Source organism: Rhagoletis pomonella, unplaced genomic scaffold (genome assembly GCF_013731165.1).
Source record: "Rhagoletis pomonella isolate Grant_MI unplaced genomic scaffold, Rhpom_1.0 Rhpom_scaffold_00011, whole genome shotgun sequence".
In the NCBI taxonomy this organism is placed as follows: Eukaryota; Metazoa; Arthropoda; class Insecta; order Diptera; family Tephritidae; genus Rhagoletis; species Rhagoletis pomonella.
Genome location: NW_023458565.1, coordinates 29,238,570 through 29,249,838, shown reverse-complemented (window position 1 = coordinate 29,249,838; position 11,269 = coordinate 29,238,570). Strand labels below are relative to the sequence as shown.

The window sequence follows — 11,269 nt, the reverse complement described above, 5'->3', positions numbered from 1 at the left end:
TTTTTTTTACAAACCGGCTAACAAATCGGCTGCCGGCTAGATCGAATTTTCTCCGGCTAGTTGCTATCAAAACCGGCTAAATCTAGCCGGAAAACGGCTAAAATGGCAACGCTGGTTATGAGTAGCGAACTGAGAGTTAATTGCATACACATACAAATGTATGTTTACTAAATCCGAAATTTAATATATGCTAATCAGCTATAAATAAGAGAGTTAAGCTTGTAAGTAAAAAAAAAAAAAATGTGATGAGAATTGCTTACGAACTGGTTTATTGCAAAATAAATGCACAAATAAGAATTTCTCAGTATTTATTGCAGTACCTGGATGATTATGGTAACTGACGCGCGAGACTTGCGTTATCGATAATTAAATATATTTATTTTGTAAACGTATGTAGTATATACATATGTATGTACATACATTTCGTCGCCTGGCTAAAAGACTGGCGTATGCTATTTTCGGCAGGTTTCGGGAAACCGCATTTGAAGTTTAGAATACAATTTATCAAAAATGCGACTATAGACGCTCTGCCAAAATCTCGGAGAATGTTACAAGTTCACGAAAGTTTTAAATTATTTTATTTTAACAATTTAACAATCTTAATATGAAATACGGCAAACGAAATCTAATAAAATACTACATAGACCGTATATGTATATGTACATCATTTTTCGATAGGTCTGATAGTTTCCGACAAATTAATTAATCATTCCAGGTTTTTTATTTATTTTTTAATGAAAATATGAAAAAAACACTTTAACCGGAGAAAAAAAAAAAAAATAACATCTTTTGTGTAAAACTTATGCCTTTGGGCTAAATCGCGTTCTATCACAAAAAAATCAAGTTACTAATGAAGAAAGTCGATGGATAAATAAAAAAGTAATGAGGATAAGGATAAATATAATATACATATATTACTTCATGAAATTAATGAGTCTGCGCACTCGAGTTTTTATGGACGGGAGAGGGGAAAGGGTAGAATTTTACCCCAGTAATTTCAGACGGAGAAAATTGCGGTATGACTTCGGTCACGCATACATAGAAAGTTAACTCTCTTATAATTTATTATTACTAGAACCAGTGTTACCGCTGTGCGCCTAATGTCGCAACGTGGCTATTTTTGAAAATCAATGCCCTTGACACCAGATTTTTGGAAATCTTCAATATTTGGCTTATTTGATTACTAACTCGCGCAAATTTTGATCCCTTATGACTTTGAAAATTTCATAGTCATATTTTTACACTCTTTCCTTAAATTTCAATACTTGCAAAAAATAATCAAGTATTGATGAATTAGATACATTTATTGTTTCAAAATACTACAAGGCACAGAAGAATTCGTCAACAAGATCTTAGTACTCAGTACGTTTCCCACTTTGATTATATTTTATCATTTTTACATATGCATATTGTAAAAGTACTAGTTATGAATGTGAGAGCTTAAGCAAATATATATCTATTTATAAACCTGTTCCTCGATCCAATCAAAATATTCAGAAACGCGTGTGTAAATTCCGGGAGTGCCAGTACCACATCCGATGCCGAAAGAAGTTACGCCCACAATATAAGCTATCCGATTGTAATCTTCTATATTTTCATATCTTATAAGCGGGCCGCCGGAGTCTCCCTTAAATAATAAAATTTTTAGATTTGAAATTATAGAGCTTTTTGTTAAAATAAATCTTAGAGGCCTTCTAAGCCATATTGGTACTAGGAACGCCACTTCTTCAGAATTTGGAAAATTGTAAGAGGTAGGTAACACCAAGTTCGCTATTTCAAAGGACATTTTTTTTAGCTCTCACCTGACAAGTGTCTCGTAACTTTGCATGATCCTTGGCGCACAGCTGTGTAGCTATTACTCCTGAACTCAGTAAGTCTTCATCCTGTTCGTAATACGTACTACATTCTTCGTTCGTAATTGCAAACAAACTCGTTTTCATTAAGAGTGGCGACGATGCACCAGCTTCGGGAAACAGTGAGTGGTGTAGAGAGAGAGAGAGAGAGAGAGAAATAATATAATTAAATAAAATACGTTCTCAAACCTTACCGAATTGTGTATCCCCATAACCTATAGCCGTTACCTTCTCCTCTGCCAATGACCCATGCCAGATGCAAGCTCTAGCCACGATGGGCGAGTCGCTACTACAAAGGAAATTTTATTATTCACACGATTGGTAAATACCTCCAGCAGATCTTACAGAAATACTTTTGTTATGCGAATAAGCGCTATGTCATTGTAAACTGCTGGGTATTCATAATTTGGATGTTCAATAATCTGATCGATATCATAATCAGTCGCATTGTTACTATTCAAATCGAATCCGCCTGGACGCACCACAACAGGCGGATCACTTGCGCGAAAGAATAACAGTAATATTATGTATGTAACTACAGAGGTGTTTGTTATTTTGAAATTCGCCTAAGTATTTACCTAGAGTGGTAGAGACAGTGCGCAGCTGTTAGCAAATATCTGCTGTCGATTAATGTTCCACCGCATCTGTAAGCTATGCTCTCCGTACCATTTTGATCTCGAACTCGCCAACCTATAGAAGCCTGCATACAAAGAACAACACTTTTGTATCTTAAATTACTACCACGAATATTTTGTTAGAGCCAGCTATTTAGTATTTTAGTTTATTTTAAACCACTCACCATGTATGGAAATTCGTTGGGCTCCGCCACCACACCAAATGTTATAAATCCAGAGGGCAAATGGGCATCTAAGCAGGCTGTAGGCTTATTTATTATGAATATATTATATATGTATATGTAAATATATGAGCTGTTATTTATGAAAATGGTATAAGTCCGTTTTTAAAGTGAAACTTCTTAATCGAGTTCGGATGGGTAGAACTTGCTGGGTAGTAAGTACTAGTAGAGTTCGGAGATGTTTGCGTTAAATGTTTGTCATGTCATCAGATCTGTATCGTTTAACCTGTACTTGTGCAATATGGTTTTAGTTTTTTTTGCCACCTACTAGAATATTAAATTAAAATAATTCAAATTGTTTAATAAGTAAAATTAGTTAATTCATTTGAGTATCAATCGAAGTGGCTTTGAAAAAGCTTAATTTTTTAACAAAATGAAGGAGTCTGCCTCCTGTTCAAATAGTCAAATTTAACTTAATTCGTCAGTTAGTTGATATACATATGTACATTAGACTGCATCACTCAAAAAGTTGCGGTTTTTCCGCCGGGATTACAAAATGTATTATATTTTAGGACGTCCACCAAAATATTTCGAAAATTTTTTAAGATTTACGTGAGCTGGACCGATTTGAAGATACCTCCAAAAATGGAGTTTTTTATAAATAAAAATAGTTTCTTAAAGAACTTTTTGAAAAAAGTCCCCTCAGATGACAAAACAGATTAGGCTTAAAAAATCTGCATACAAATATTTAAAAAACTTTTGAACGGAATGTTATCATGAGATTTTTGATGCTGTTTTTTTTTTACTTTTTTTCGAAGATTGATTTACGAAAAACTTGAATAACTGGGCGAAAGCTATTCTGATTTAGACTTATGGGATCTCAGCAGAAAGGTATTTTCCTATTATTTTTATTTATGTGCAAAAAAAAAGTCATTCGTGTCCTAATTTTTTTTTTCAAATACCAACACATCCTAATTCAACTTTGAATGATGTTCGTTCATTCTTCCTTTCTCTTTCATCCTTTGAATGAGATTCTTAGCAAAGAAATAAAAAGGGTGAGAAAATACCTTTCCAATGATACCTCACAAGTCTAAATCGGTAGAGCTTAAGTTCAGTTATTGCAAGTTTTTCTTATACCAATCTTTGAAAAAAGTAAAACAAACAGCATCAAAAATCTCATTATTACGATTCCGTTCAAAATTTTTTTAAATTTATTAAAAATATTTTATGCAAATTTTTTAAGCTTAAACCGTTTTGTCATTTGAGAGATTTTTTCAAAAAACATCTTTAGGAAACTATTTTTATTCTTAAAATCCAAATCGGTCCAGCTCACGTAAATTTTAATATTTTTCCGAAATATTTTGATGGACGTCTTAAAATACAGTAGATTTTATAATACCAATGGAAACGCAATACCGATTTTTATATTTTTTTTTTATGGGGAGTGATGCAAGCTAATGTATATACATTTGAATAGGGTTGCCACCCGTTTGAAAAGTGAAATTCAGATAAATTTTTCAGAAGCTGTGTACATGAAATATTAAAATTTTAATATCAAACGAAAGCGTTTTAGGCAATTTTTAGTTGGAACAACTAAAATATTTTTGAGGTTTTTAAGATGGTGGCCACCTTCTCAAAAATTAAAGTTCAAACTTTTAATTTGGCTGCGGATATGTTTGCGTTAAATATTTAATGCCATGGCGAAGGTATATATTGGGAAATATATTGCGAACTTCTTCCTTTCTGTAATTTCCTTTATTAAGTTTCACTTCTTCCGCGTGTAGTGACTACAAGCAGTAAGATTTTCTTTTATGTGATTGAAAAAAAAGTTTAACTAAACAAATTTTTGGGTACTTACATTGGTAAAGTAAACGATGCTTTTCTGGCCTGCCTCCAAATGTGCAACAAGTAAGCGTATTATTACCATCCTGACAATGCCCCTCACATTGGGCTTTCTGTTTTTCGGTTAATCTTTGCATATCCTCTTTTGTATAATAAAAGCCTATAACATTGAGCGGTGTATAACATTCCTGGGCTTTATAACAGCCTTCGGTTAACGGTAGCTTTTCTAGAAACACCGCTGAAACGGCACAAGACAATCAAACTTGTAAGCGATATGGCTGTAAAAGTTTATATTTTTTATGTTTATCCATAGTAATTATTTACCCAGTATTAGTATTTGAAAGCTTATAAAAATTGTCAGGCGGCTTGAGTTCGCACGTAAGCGCATCATCTTCCCTCAAAATGTTGACTACTTTGTTGCGAAAACAAAACTTGAATGTAAAATTGCGTTCTGTTCCCTAATTACTTGGCTACTTGTTATGAGCAGCAGAATCAGAGAACTAAGAGTTAAATGCATACACATACAAATGTATGTTTACTAAATCCGAAATTTAATATATGCTAATCAGCTATAAATAAGAGAGTTAAGCTTGTAAGTAAAAAAAAAAATTGTGATGAGAATTGCTTACGAACTGGTTGATTGCAAAATAAATGCACAAAAAAGGACTTGTTTTCAGTATTTATAGCAATACCTGCATGGTTATGGTAACTAGTCCGGAGGTTTGCGTTATCGATAATTAAATATAGGTTATTAGTGTGGGGCGAAAAAATTAGCTTCTCGATTTTGAAATCTCTCTAATTATAGTTCTTTTATATGCATTTTCTTTTTTTAATACTTTCTAGAAAGATTTTGAGTGTGCAGTTTTGTAGCCCATACAATTTGAGTAAATATAATAAAGTGCAAGATTGGGCTTTGAGTTGTGGAATTTATGCTGACGGTGTTACGCATTTATTTTTATGAGAATTGAAGTCAGTTGTGCTTTTTGATTAAAAATTATTATTTTTTTTTTTAATTTTTCTTTCCTTTAATTTGTAGATTATATTCTTTTTAAAAGAAAACTTTTAATTTTAACTTTATTTATTTTTATGCATATATTTTTTATCAACACTGTTGTTGTCCATTAAATGTGTCTTATAGCTTTATTTTGTCTTTCGTCAGTAGAAGTATATACATATGTACATATTCAGCTCGCCACAGTTCCATAAGTGACCTTCTCAATCCAATCAATATATTCAGATATGCGCGTATAAACACTTGGGGTACCAGTGCCACAACCGATGCCAAAGGATGTTACGCCAACCAAATAAGACATTAAATTAAGACCCTCCATTTGCACAAACTTTATAATTGGGCCGCCAGAGTCGCCCTGTAAATGAAAGGTATTTTGAATGATAATGTATGTAAGTATGTATTTCACAAAAATTTCAAGCTATTTTCATGCTCTTACTTGGCATGTGTCACGCAGTTTCTCGGGATCGCTTGCACAGATCTGAGTCGATCTAATTCCTTCAGTTAGAGCACCACTATCCGGGTCATAAAACGATTCACACTCACGATTGTTGATTGTTGTTAAATTGGTCTTTAATAATAGTGGAGAGGAGACGCCGCCTGAAAAGAGGGTTAAGGGGTTAATGCTACAATGCTGGATTTCTTGAAGTTACTACTACTGCATATTACTTTTCTTTAAGCAGTGACTACTTCGATTGCATAAATGAAGTAATTGTTTTTAATGCAAAAATTTCTCAATACATTTTTTGCAGTTTTAAGGGCTAGTGAAAATTCGCTATATGTATTTATGTATGTACATATGTATGTACATACCAAATTGTGTGTCTCCATAACCGATTGCTGTAACATTTTCTTCCAAACTTGGCTTTGCCCAAAGACATGCTGGTGCATCATGGAAGGGATTGCCACTTTGAAGTGTATTGAAAAAATTAAAACAAAATTTCAGTTGAAAAAATTTTCAATTTATCCCACAAACGTCTTTCTACTCACTTAAATATTGTCTTCAAGCGTATAACAGCAATATCATTGTAAACAGATGGATATTCATAGTTGGGATGCTCTATGACATCTTCAACTTCCAGGTCCCATGCTTCAGTGTCATTTAAGGCGAACCCACCAGGTCGCACAACGATGGGTAGATCGCTAAGGTTTTTTTTTTCAAATTTGTTCAAAATGAAAATTAAGGAGTACAAAAATAATAGTATTTTTTTAACATACGCTGAATAATATAGACAATGTGCCGCTGTAATCACATAACCACGATCGTATATAGTGCCACCACATTTGTAAACTATTGTTGAGTTCCCTGTGGACTCGTCTTTAACGCGCCATCCTAGAGCAGCCTGAAATGCAAATATTTGCGCCAATTGCGATATTAGTTTGCATAACCATTTAATTAAAAGCCTCCTTCAGAGGAGACAGGCTTGGAAACGCCTCGAGAACGGCGGCTGATGTTGCCCTCATTGATGCACACGCAGGCGAGTTCTTGTAATTATGCCTATTTTCTTCTTGAAGGAATGGTTTTAGGAATTTGTCCTTTTTGCTTTCTTGGAGAAAATAGCTATGCTAGTCATTTGAGCGTTAAATTTGAACCCTTTTTTAAGTGCATCATTGCAGTAAGAGATACTTTGGGGCACCCTTCGTAGCTTTGACCCCTCCTGTCCTAGAGTTTATTTAATGGTTTTATACTTGGTATCCGTTGGCATGTAGCAACTTTAACCCATTTGCGCCGGAAGCGTTTTTATGTTAGAGTATGTTCTGGGTTATCGGAAGCGCTCCTTATGTTCAGGAAGCAACCTACCGCCCCCTCCCTTTTTTCTACAAGGACTTTTCATTTGATTGTGAGACTCTGAAGTCCTTTTTAGTAGAAATGACATAAGGCTCATAGGCAGGGACCGAACATAACAGTTATTGATGAAAACTGTCATGGAAAAATTCACTATAAAGGAAATGTTATACAACTAAGTGATACATACCAATCGATTTCTTTTTCGCCGAGATTTAAATTTGAATATAAATTTTTATTTGCAAATTTAATGCAAAACTAAAAAATAACAATTATTTTTAATTTTTATATTATAAATCCAAAATAAAATTTTTAATTTTTATGTTATATGTCATATACAACAGTTATTGAAGACTTTTATTTTTTAAATCAATTGTATAAAAGTCATTCACATTTTTCGCAATTAAGAAGGTGTTGGGGAACAAAAGTTTACTACGACTTGTACAAATTACTTTTATAAGTATGATTTAAAAAATAAAGCTCAGTGACTGATTTTCATTTATGACTTTTATAAATAAAAGTCTTCGATAACTGTTTCTAAGACATATAATTTAAAAATCAAAGATAACTGTTATTTGCAGATTATTTAGATAAAAATCAAAAATAATTGTTATTTTGGATTTTTAAAATAAATGTCGGAAATAACATTTATTTAAGGACTAATTAAATATAAGTCAAAAATATTTGTTAAAGACCGATTTTTTTAATAAAAGTTGTAACTGTTACGGTCCCTGCTCATAGGTCAGTATTATTTCGGTTGGTGTTGTCGTTGGCGAGGTATCGGACTGTCTTTTTCTGTTATTTGTAGCCTTGTTAAAAAAGCGAGGAATAATGGGAGATTCCCTGCAGCTGTTCGTATAGCAATTAGTAACAACTTCCCCTCTTAGCTCTCGCCACTCTCACCCATATGCGTCGTTTCGACTCTCCCTAAATATAAAGGCTTAAAACACTGCCATGGTTTTCAGAATATTTAGCAATGTTATCTCCACTCAAGTGGCTTTTACGACTCAAAGATAAAGCGACAAAAAATGAAATAACATGAATTTTGGAAATATAACGACTAACGAATTCATAGGACTCCCTTATCACTTTTATCTTCATTTCAAAGCGATTAAACTTTAGTTTGTTGCATTCTCAAGATTAGTATCCAGGTTCTAAGCAAACAGTCAGGAAAGAAAAAAAGTTTCGTTCCCGGGAATAGTAGTGTCTAAGAAATTTCGATATCTGATATTTCACAGCCTATTGTCTCACACTCACGAAATAATGGGCATATATTTCTGTTGCAAAAAACTTTATGAAACTGTAGTAGAAAGCGTAGAAAATTCCTTAAGGAAATTTGACACAAGAAAATTTCTTTGTCAGTTGTTCCATGGTGGAATTATACAAGGTGTTGTACGTAGTGACAGCTCATGTCGACGGCTCCCTTACAAAAGGTTGTAATATGGAAGCACGAGAGAAACGGGAAGAAAACAAGCCCGCTTTGCGAAGTAGTACGAAATTTGGTACTATTATTCATATCAAATTTTGCATATAAATAGTTACAAACAAACAAGAAACAAGAAACTTAACGTTTGACATCGATAGACTCCATGTTGCCGTGGTCCGATTGTAGGAGGACGCATACGTACGTGTTCGTATCTAGGTTGGAAGATTAAATGCATTGCTGCAATATGGGCATCGGAAATGGTTTTGAAAACGCTTTACTTTTAGCAACCTCCCAGGGTGGTCACCGGTTAAAAAAATCAGATTCCACTTTAATTTAGGGAATTAGATAATTCAAATATGTATCACAGTAAAAGTAAGAAAATGTAATAAAACTACATTTTTGTAATAATTACAGTAATATAACAGTCTTATTTATTGTTAAATGCATGTTGTAAGTATTAACTTGGAGTAAATTAGGGTCCACAATTACTGAAACGTCGGAGTTTTCGTATTTTAAACGTGTTGCTTTTCTATACCAAGATAATTAAGTGCACCGAGTTTGGTATAAATTTATACAAATTGACAGCATCGCGACAATTGTGCACCCTACGTCGAATTTGTCCAAAAGCAAGTCAGACGCATTCTAAGCTAACCTGTTGAAGGATTACATAGAGATCACACTACGTGATGCTGCACCAAATGTCGATAGTGAAACAACCGTACACCACATTGTCACCAATGGTCCCCCAGTCCACGAGCGCCCACGCAAACTCACTGGTGAGAAGTTAAACGCCGCAAAAGAAGATTTTAATCTGTTGCTGCATCATGGTGTCATAACACGCAATCAATGGACAAGTCCCATCCACATGATGCCCAAAGAGTCCGGTGGCTGGCGCACTGCAGGAGACTTTCGCTTAAAAATCAACATGAAAAAATTCCATATCGGTGGAAGTGAAGTAGTCTACTTAGGCTATTCTGTGAGCCAGCATTGTTACCAGCCTCCTGAGGAAAAAGTTATCCAAAGCCTCAAACAGTTGTTGACTCGCGCCGCTTCCTCGGTATTGTAAATTATTATAGGCGTATTTTGCCTCACGCAGCAGAAATTCAAGCTTCCCTCAGTGAGTGCCTGAAAACAGCGCCCATCTCGCTGTAAATCCTTTGGAGAATACACAAAGCCCACGTTTTTTGTCGAATTAAAGTTTAAAATTTGTTATTTAATTTTCCGTTGTCAACGAATAAGAATAAATTAAATGTCAAATAATTGTTCAGTGATTGCAAATCAGTTTTAGGGAATGAGGTAGTTTAGTACTTTTTTTAAGGCGGTAAAATGTAGTTTTTTCAAGAGGGAAACATCGATTTTGCTAAGGGAGTCAAGATGGCGGATTAGAGCGAGAACGCTGTCAATATCCAACACCTTGTATTATTCCACCATGAGTTGTTCAGCGTTTCTTTTTTTTTTGTTTAAATGGAATTTTTGCTTTTCTTGAGTGTTGGATACTAAACTTAAAATTTACCAACTTACCATAAACGGAAATTTGTTATCCTTAGCTAATTTTCCATGTATGATGAAACCACGTTTTAAATGATTGTATCTGCACACTGTTAAATATATGTACATATGTATGTATATGTCCATGTGAAGTCATTGTTTTCCTTCATAAAATTGTGTACCAAACTAAGCATGCAGTCTAGACCTACCTTGCTCAGATATCCTATCTGAATGTACCTTAGCCGCGTAGGCACAGCAGCGCAATCGCAATGTACTGTTATGATGGCAAAAACCATCACAGAGTCCTCTTGCTGTTTCGTTGAATGCATTATAAAGTTCTTGGTCTACAAAGCGGCCGCTGTAATTGCGTGGTGTAAAACAATATTGTCCAGAATAGCAACCCTCAATTTGTTGACCGAAGAATACTATGAAGATAATAAATACAATTAAAGGTTGTTATCTTTGTTAAGGATTTACATTTTACCAACTAATATTCCGAATATAAAAATTAAAATGAAAATTTCATTTTTATTATTTTCTTTTAGCCACATTTTATAGTACAATTTGTAGTAACTATAACACTTTAGCGCCAAGTTGTTGACCAGTTCAGATGGAAATCAACACTTGAATGCAACTGCGAAATGATTTGCTTTTACTTAGAACTCAGAAAAGTAGCGCACTGTGGGGTGATTATAAAGCGCTGGAGCCGAAAAAAATTTAAAACTTGTATTTTCATCAGTAGTCGTCGAAGAAATACCTATTTCAATGAAATATTAAACCTGAAATATTAGGACTTCCAATAACGAACAAAGGAAGTCAGAATTTAATACGTACATAGATCTAAAGGCATTGGTAAAATAGCATATTTTGGTATTATCTTTTTATAGAACTGCTTTGTTGCCCACTGTAAACTTATTCCAATACCTTTATATTTAGTTTTAGTTTTGTATGCACATATGTATACCGGTTTTTAGCGATAAATGCACGCATGAGTAAAACTTGTTGAATACATTACTGTCAGTATTAGTTTCTCCATTGGTTAATTAATTCCCTTAATACCTTACTTTGC

At 33.9% G+C, this 11,269-nt stretch overlaps 2 protein-coding genes across 2 annotated transcripts; both read right to left on the bottom strand.

Annotated features, from left to right (window-relative positions):
• Positions 1-1,118: 1,118 nt before the first annotated feature.
• LOC118746926 (serine protease snake-like) lies at positions 1,119-4,934 on the bottom strand. Its single transcript, XM_036480913.1, has 8 exons — positions 4,816-4,934; positions 4,508-4,729; positions 2,653-2,729; positions 2,432-2,553; positions 2,199-2,351; positions 2,048-2,142; positions 1,803-1,963; positions 1,119-1,627 (listed from the first exon to the last, which is right to left on the bottom strand). The coding sequence occupies exons 1-8, from the start codon at positions 4,880-4,882 to the stop codon at positions 1,457-1,459; spliced, it is 1,068 nt and encodes a 355-aa protein (XP_036336806.1). The 5' UTR covers positions 4,883-4,934; the 3' UTR covers positions 1,119-1,456.
• Positions 4,935-5,586: 652 nt separating this feature from the next.
• Positions 5,587-10,811, bottom strand: LOC118747066 (trypsin-1-like). The gene is made up of 8 exons (XM_036481057.1): positions 10,685-10,811; positions 10,410-10,625; positions 10,234-10,310; positions 6,719-6,843; positions 6,491-6,643; positions 6,314-6,408; positions 5,940-6,100; positions 5,587-5,858 (listed from the first exon to the last, which is right to left on the bottom strand). The coding sequence occupies exons 1-8, from the start codon at positions 10,749-10,751 to the stop codon at positions 5,676-5,678; spliced, it is 1,077 nt and encodes a 358-aa protein (XP_036336950.1). The 5' UTR covers positions 10,752-10,811; the 3' UTR covers positions 5,587-5,675.
• Positions 10,812-11,269: the final 458 nt, after the last annotated feature.

Bases quoted from the DNA above. Each gene is read 5' to 3' on its own strand.
- LOC118746926 (XM_036480913.1), bottom strand. From the start codon at position 4,882: ATGATGCGCTTACGTGCGAACTCAAGCCGCCTGACAATTTTTATAAGC. The intron at 1,964-2,047 runs GTAAGGTTTGAG...TGTTTCCCGAAG, and splicing joins TTATGGGGATACACAATTCG to CTGGTGCATCGTCGCCACTC. The intron at 1,628-1,802 runs GTGAGAGCTAAA...TTATTATTTAAG, and splicing joins AGTTACGAGACACTTGTCAG to GGAGACTCCGGCGGCCCGCT.
- LOC118747066 (XM_036481057.1), bottom strand. From the start codon at position 10,751: ATGTGGCTAAAAGAAAATAATAAAAATGAAATTTTCATTTTAATTTTT. The intron at 10,311-10,409 runs GTAGGTCTAGAC...TATATTTAACAG, and splicing joins AGATAGGATATCTGAGCAAG to TGTGCAGATACAATCATTTA. The intron at 6,844-10,233 runs GTAAGTTGGTAA...TTTGCATTTCAG, and splicing joins ATAACAAATTTCCGTTTATG to GCTGCTCTAGGATGGCGCGT.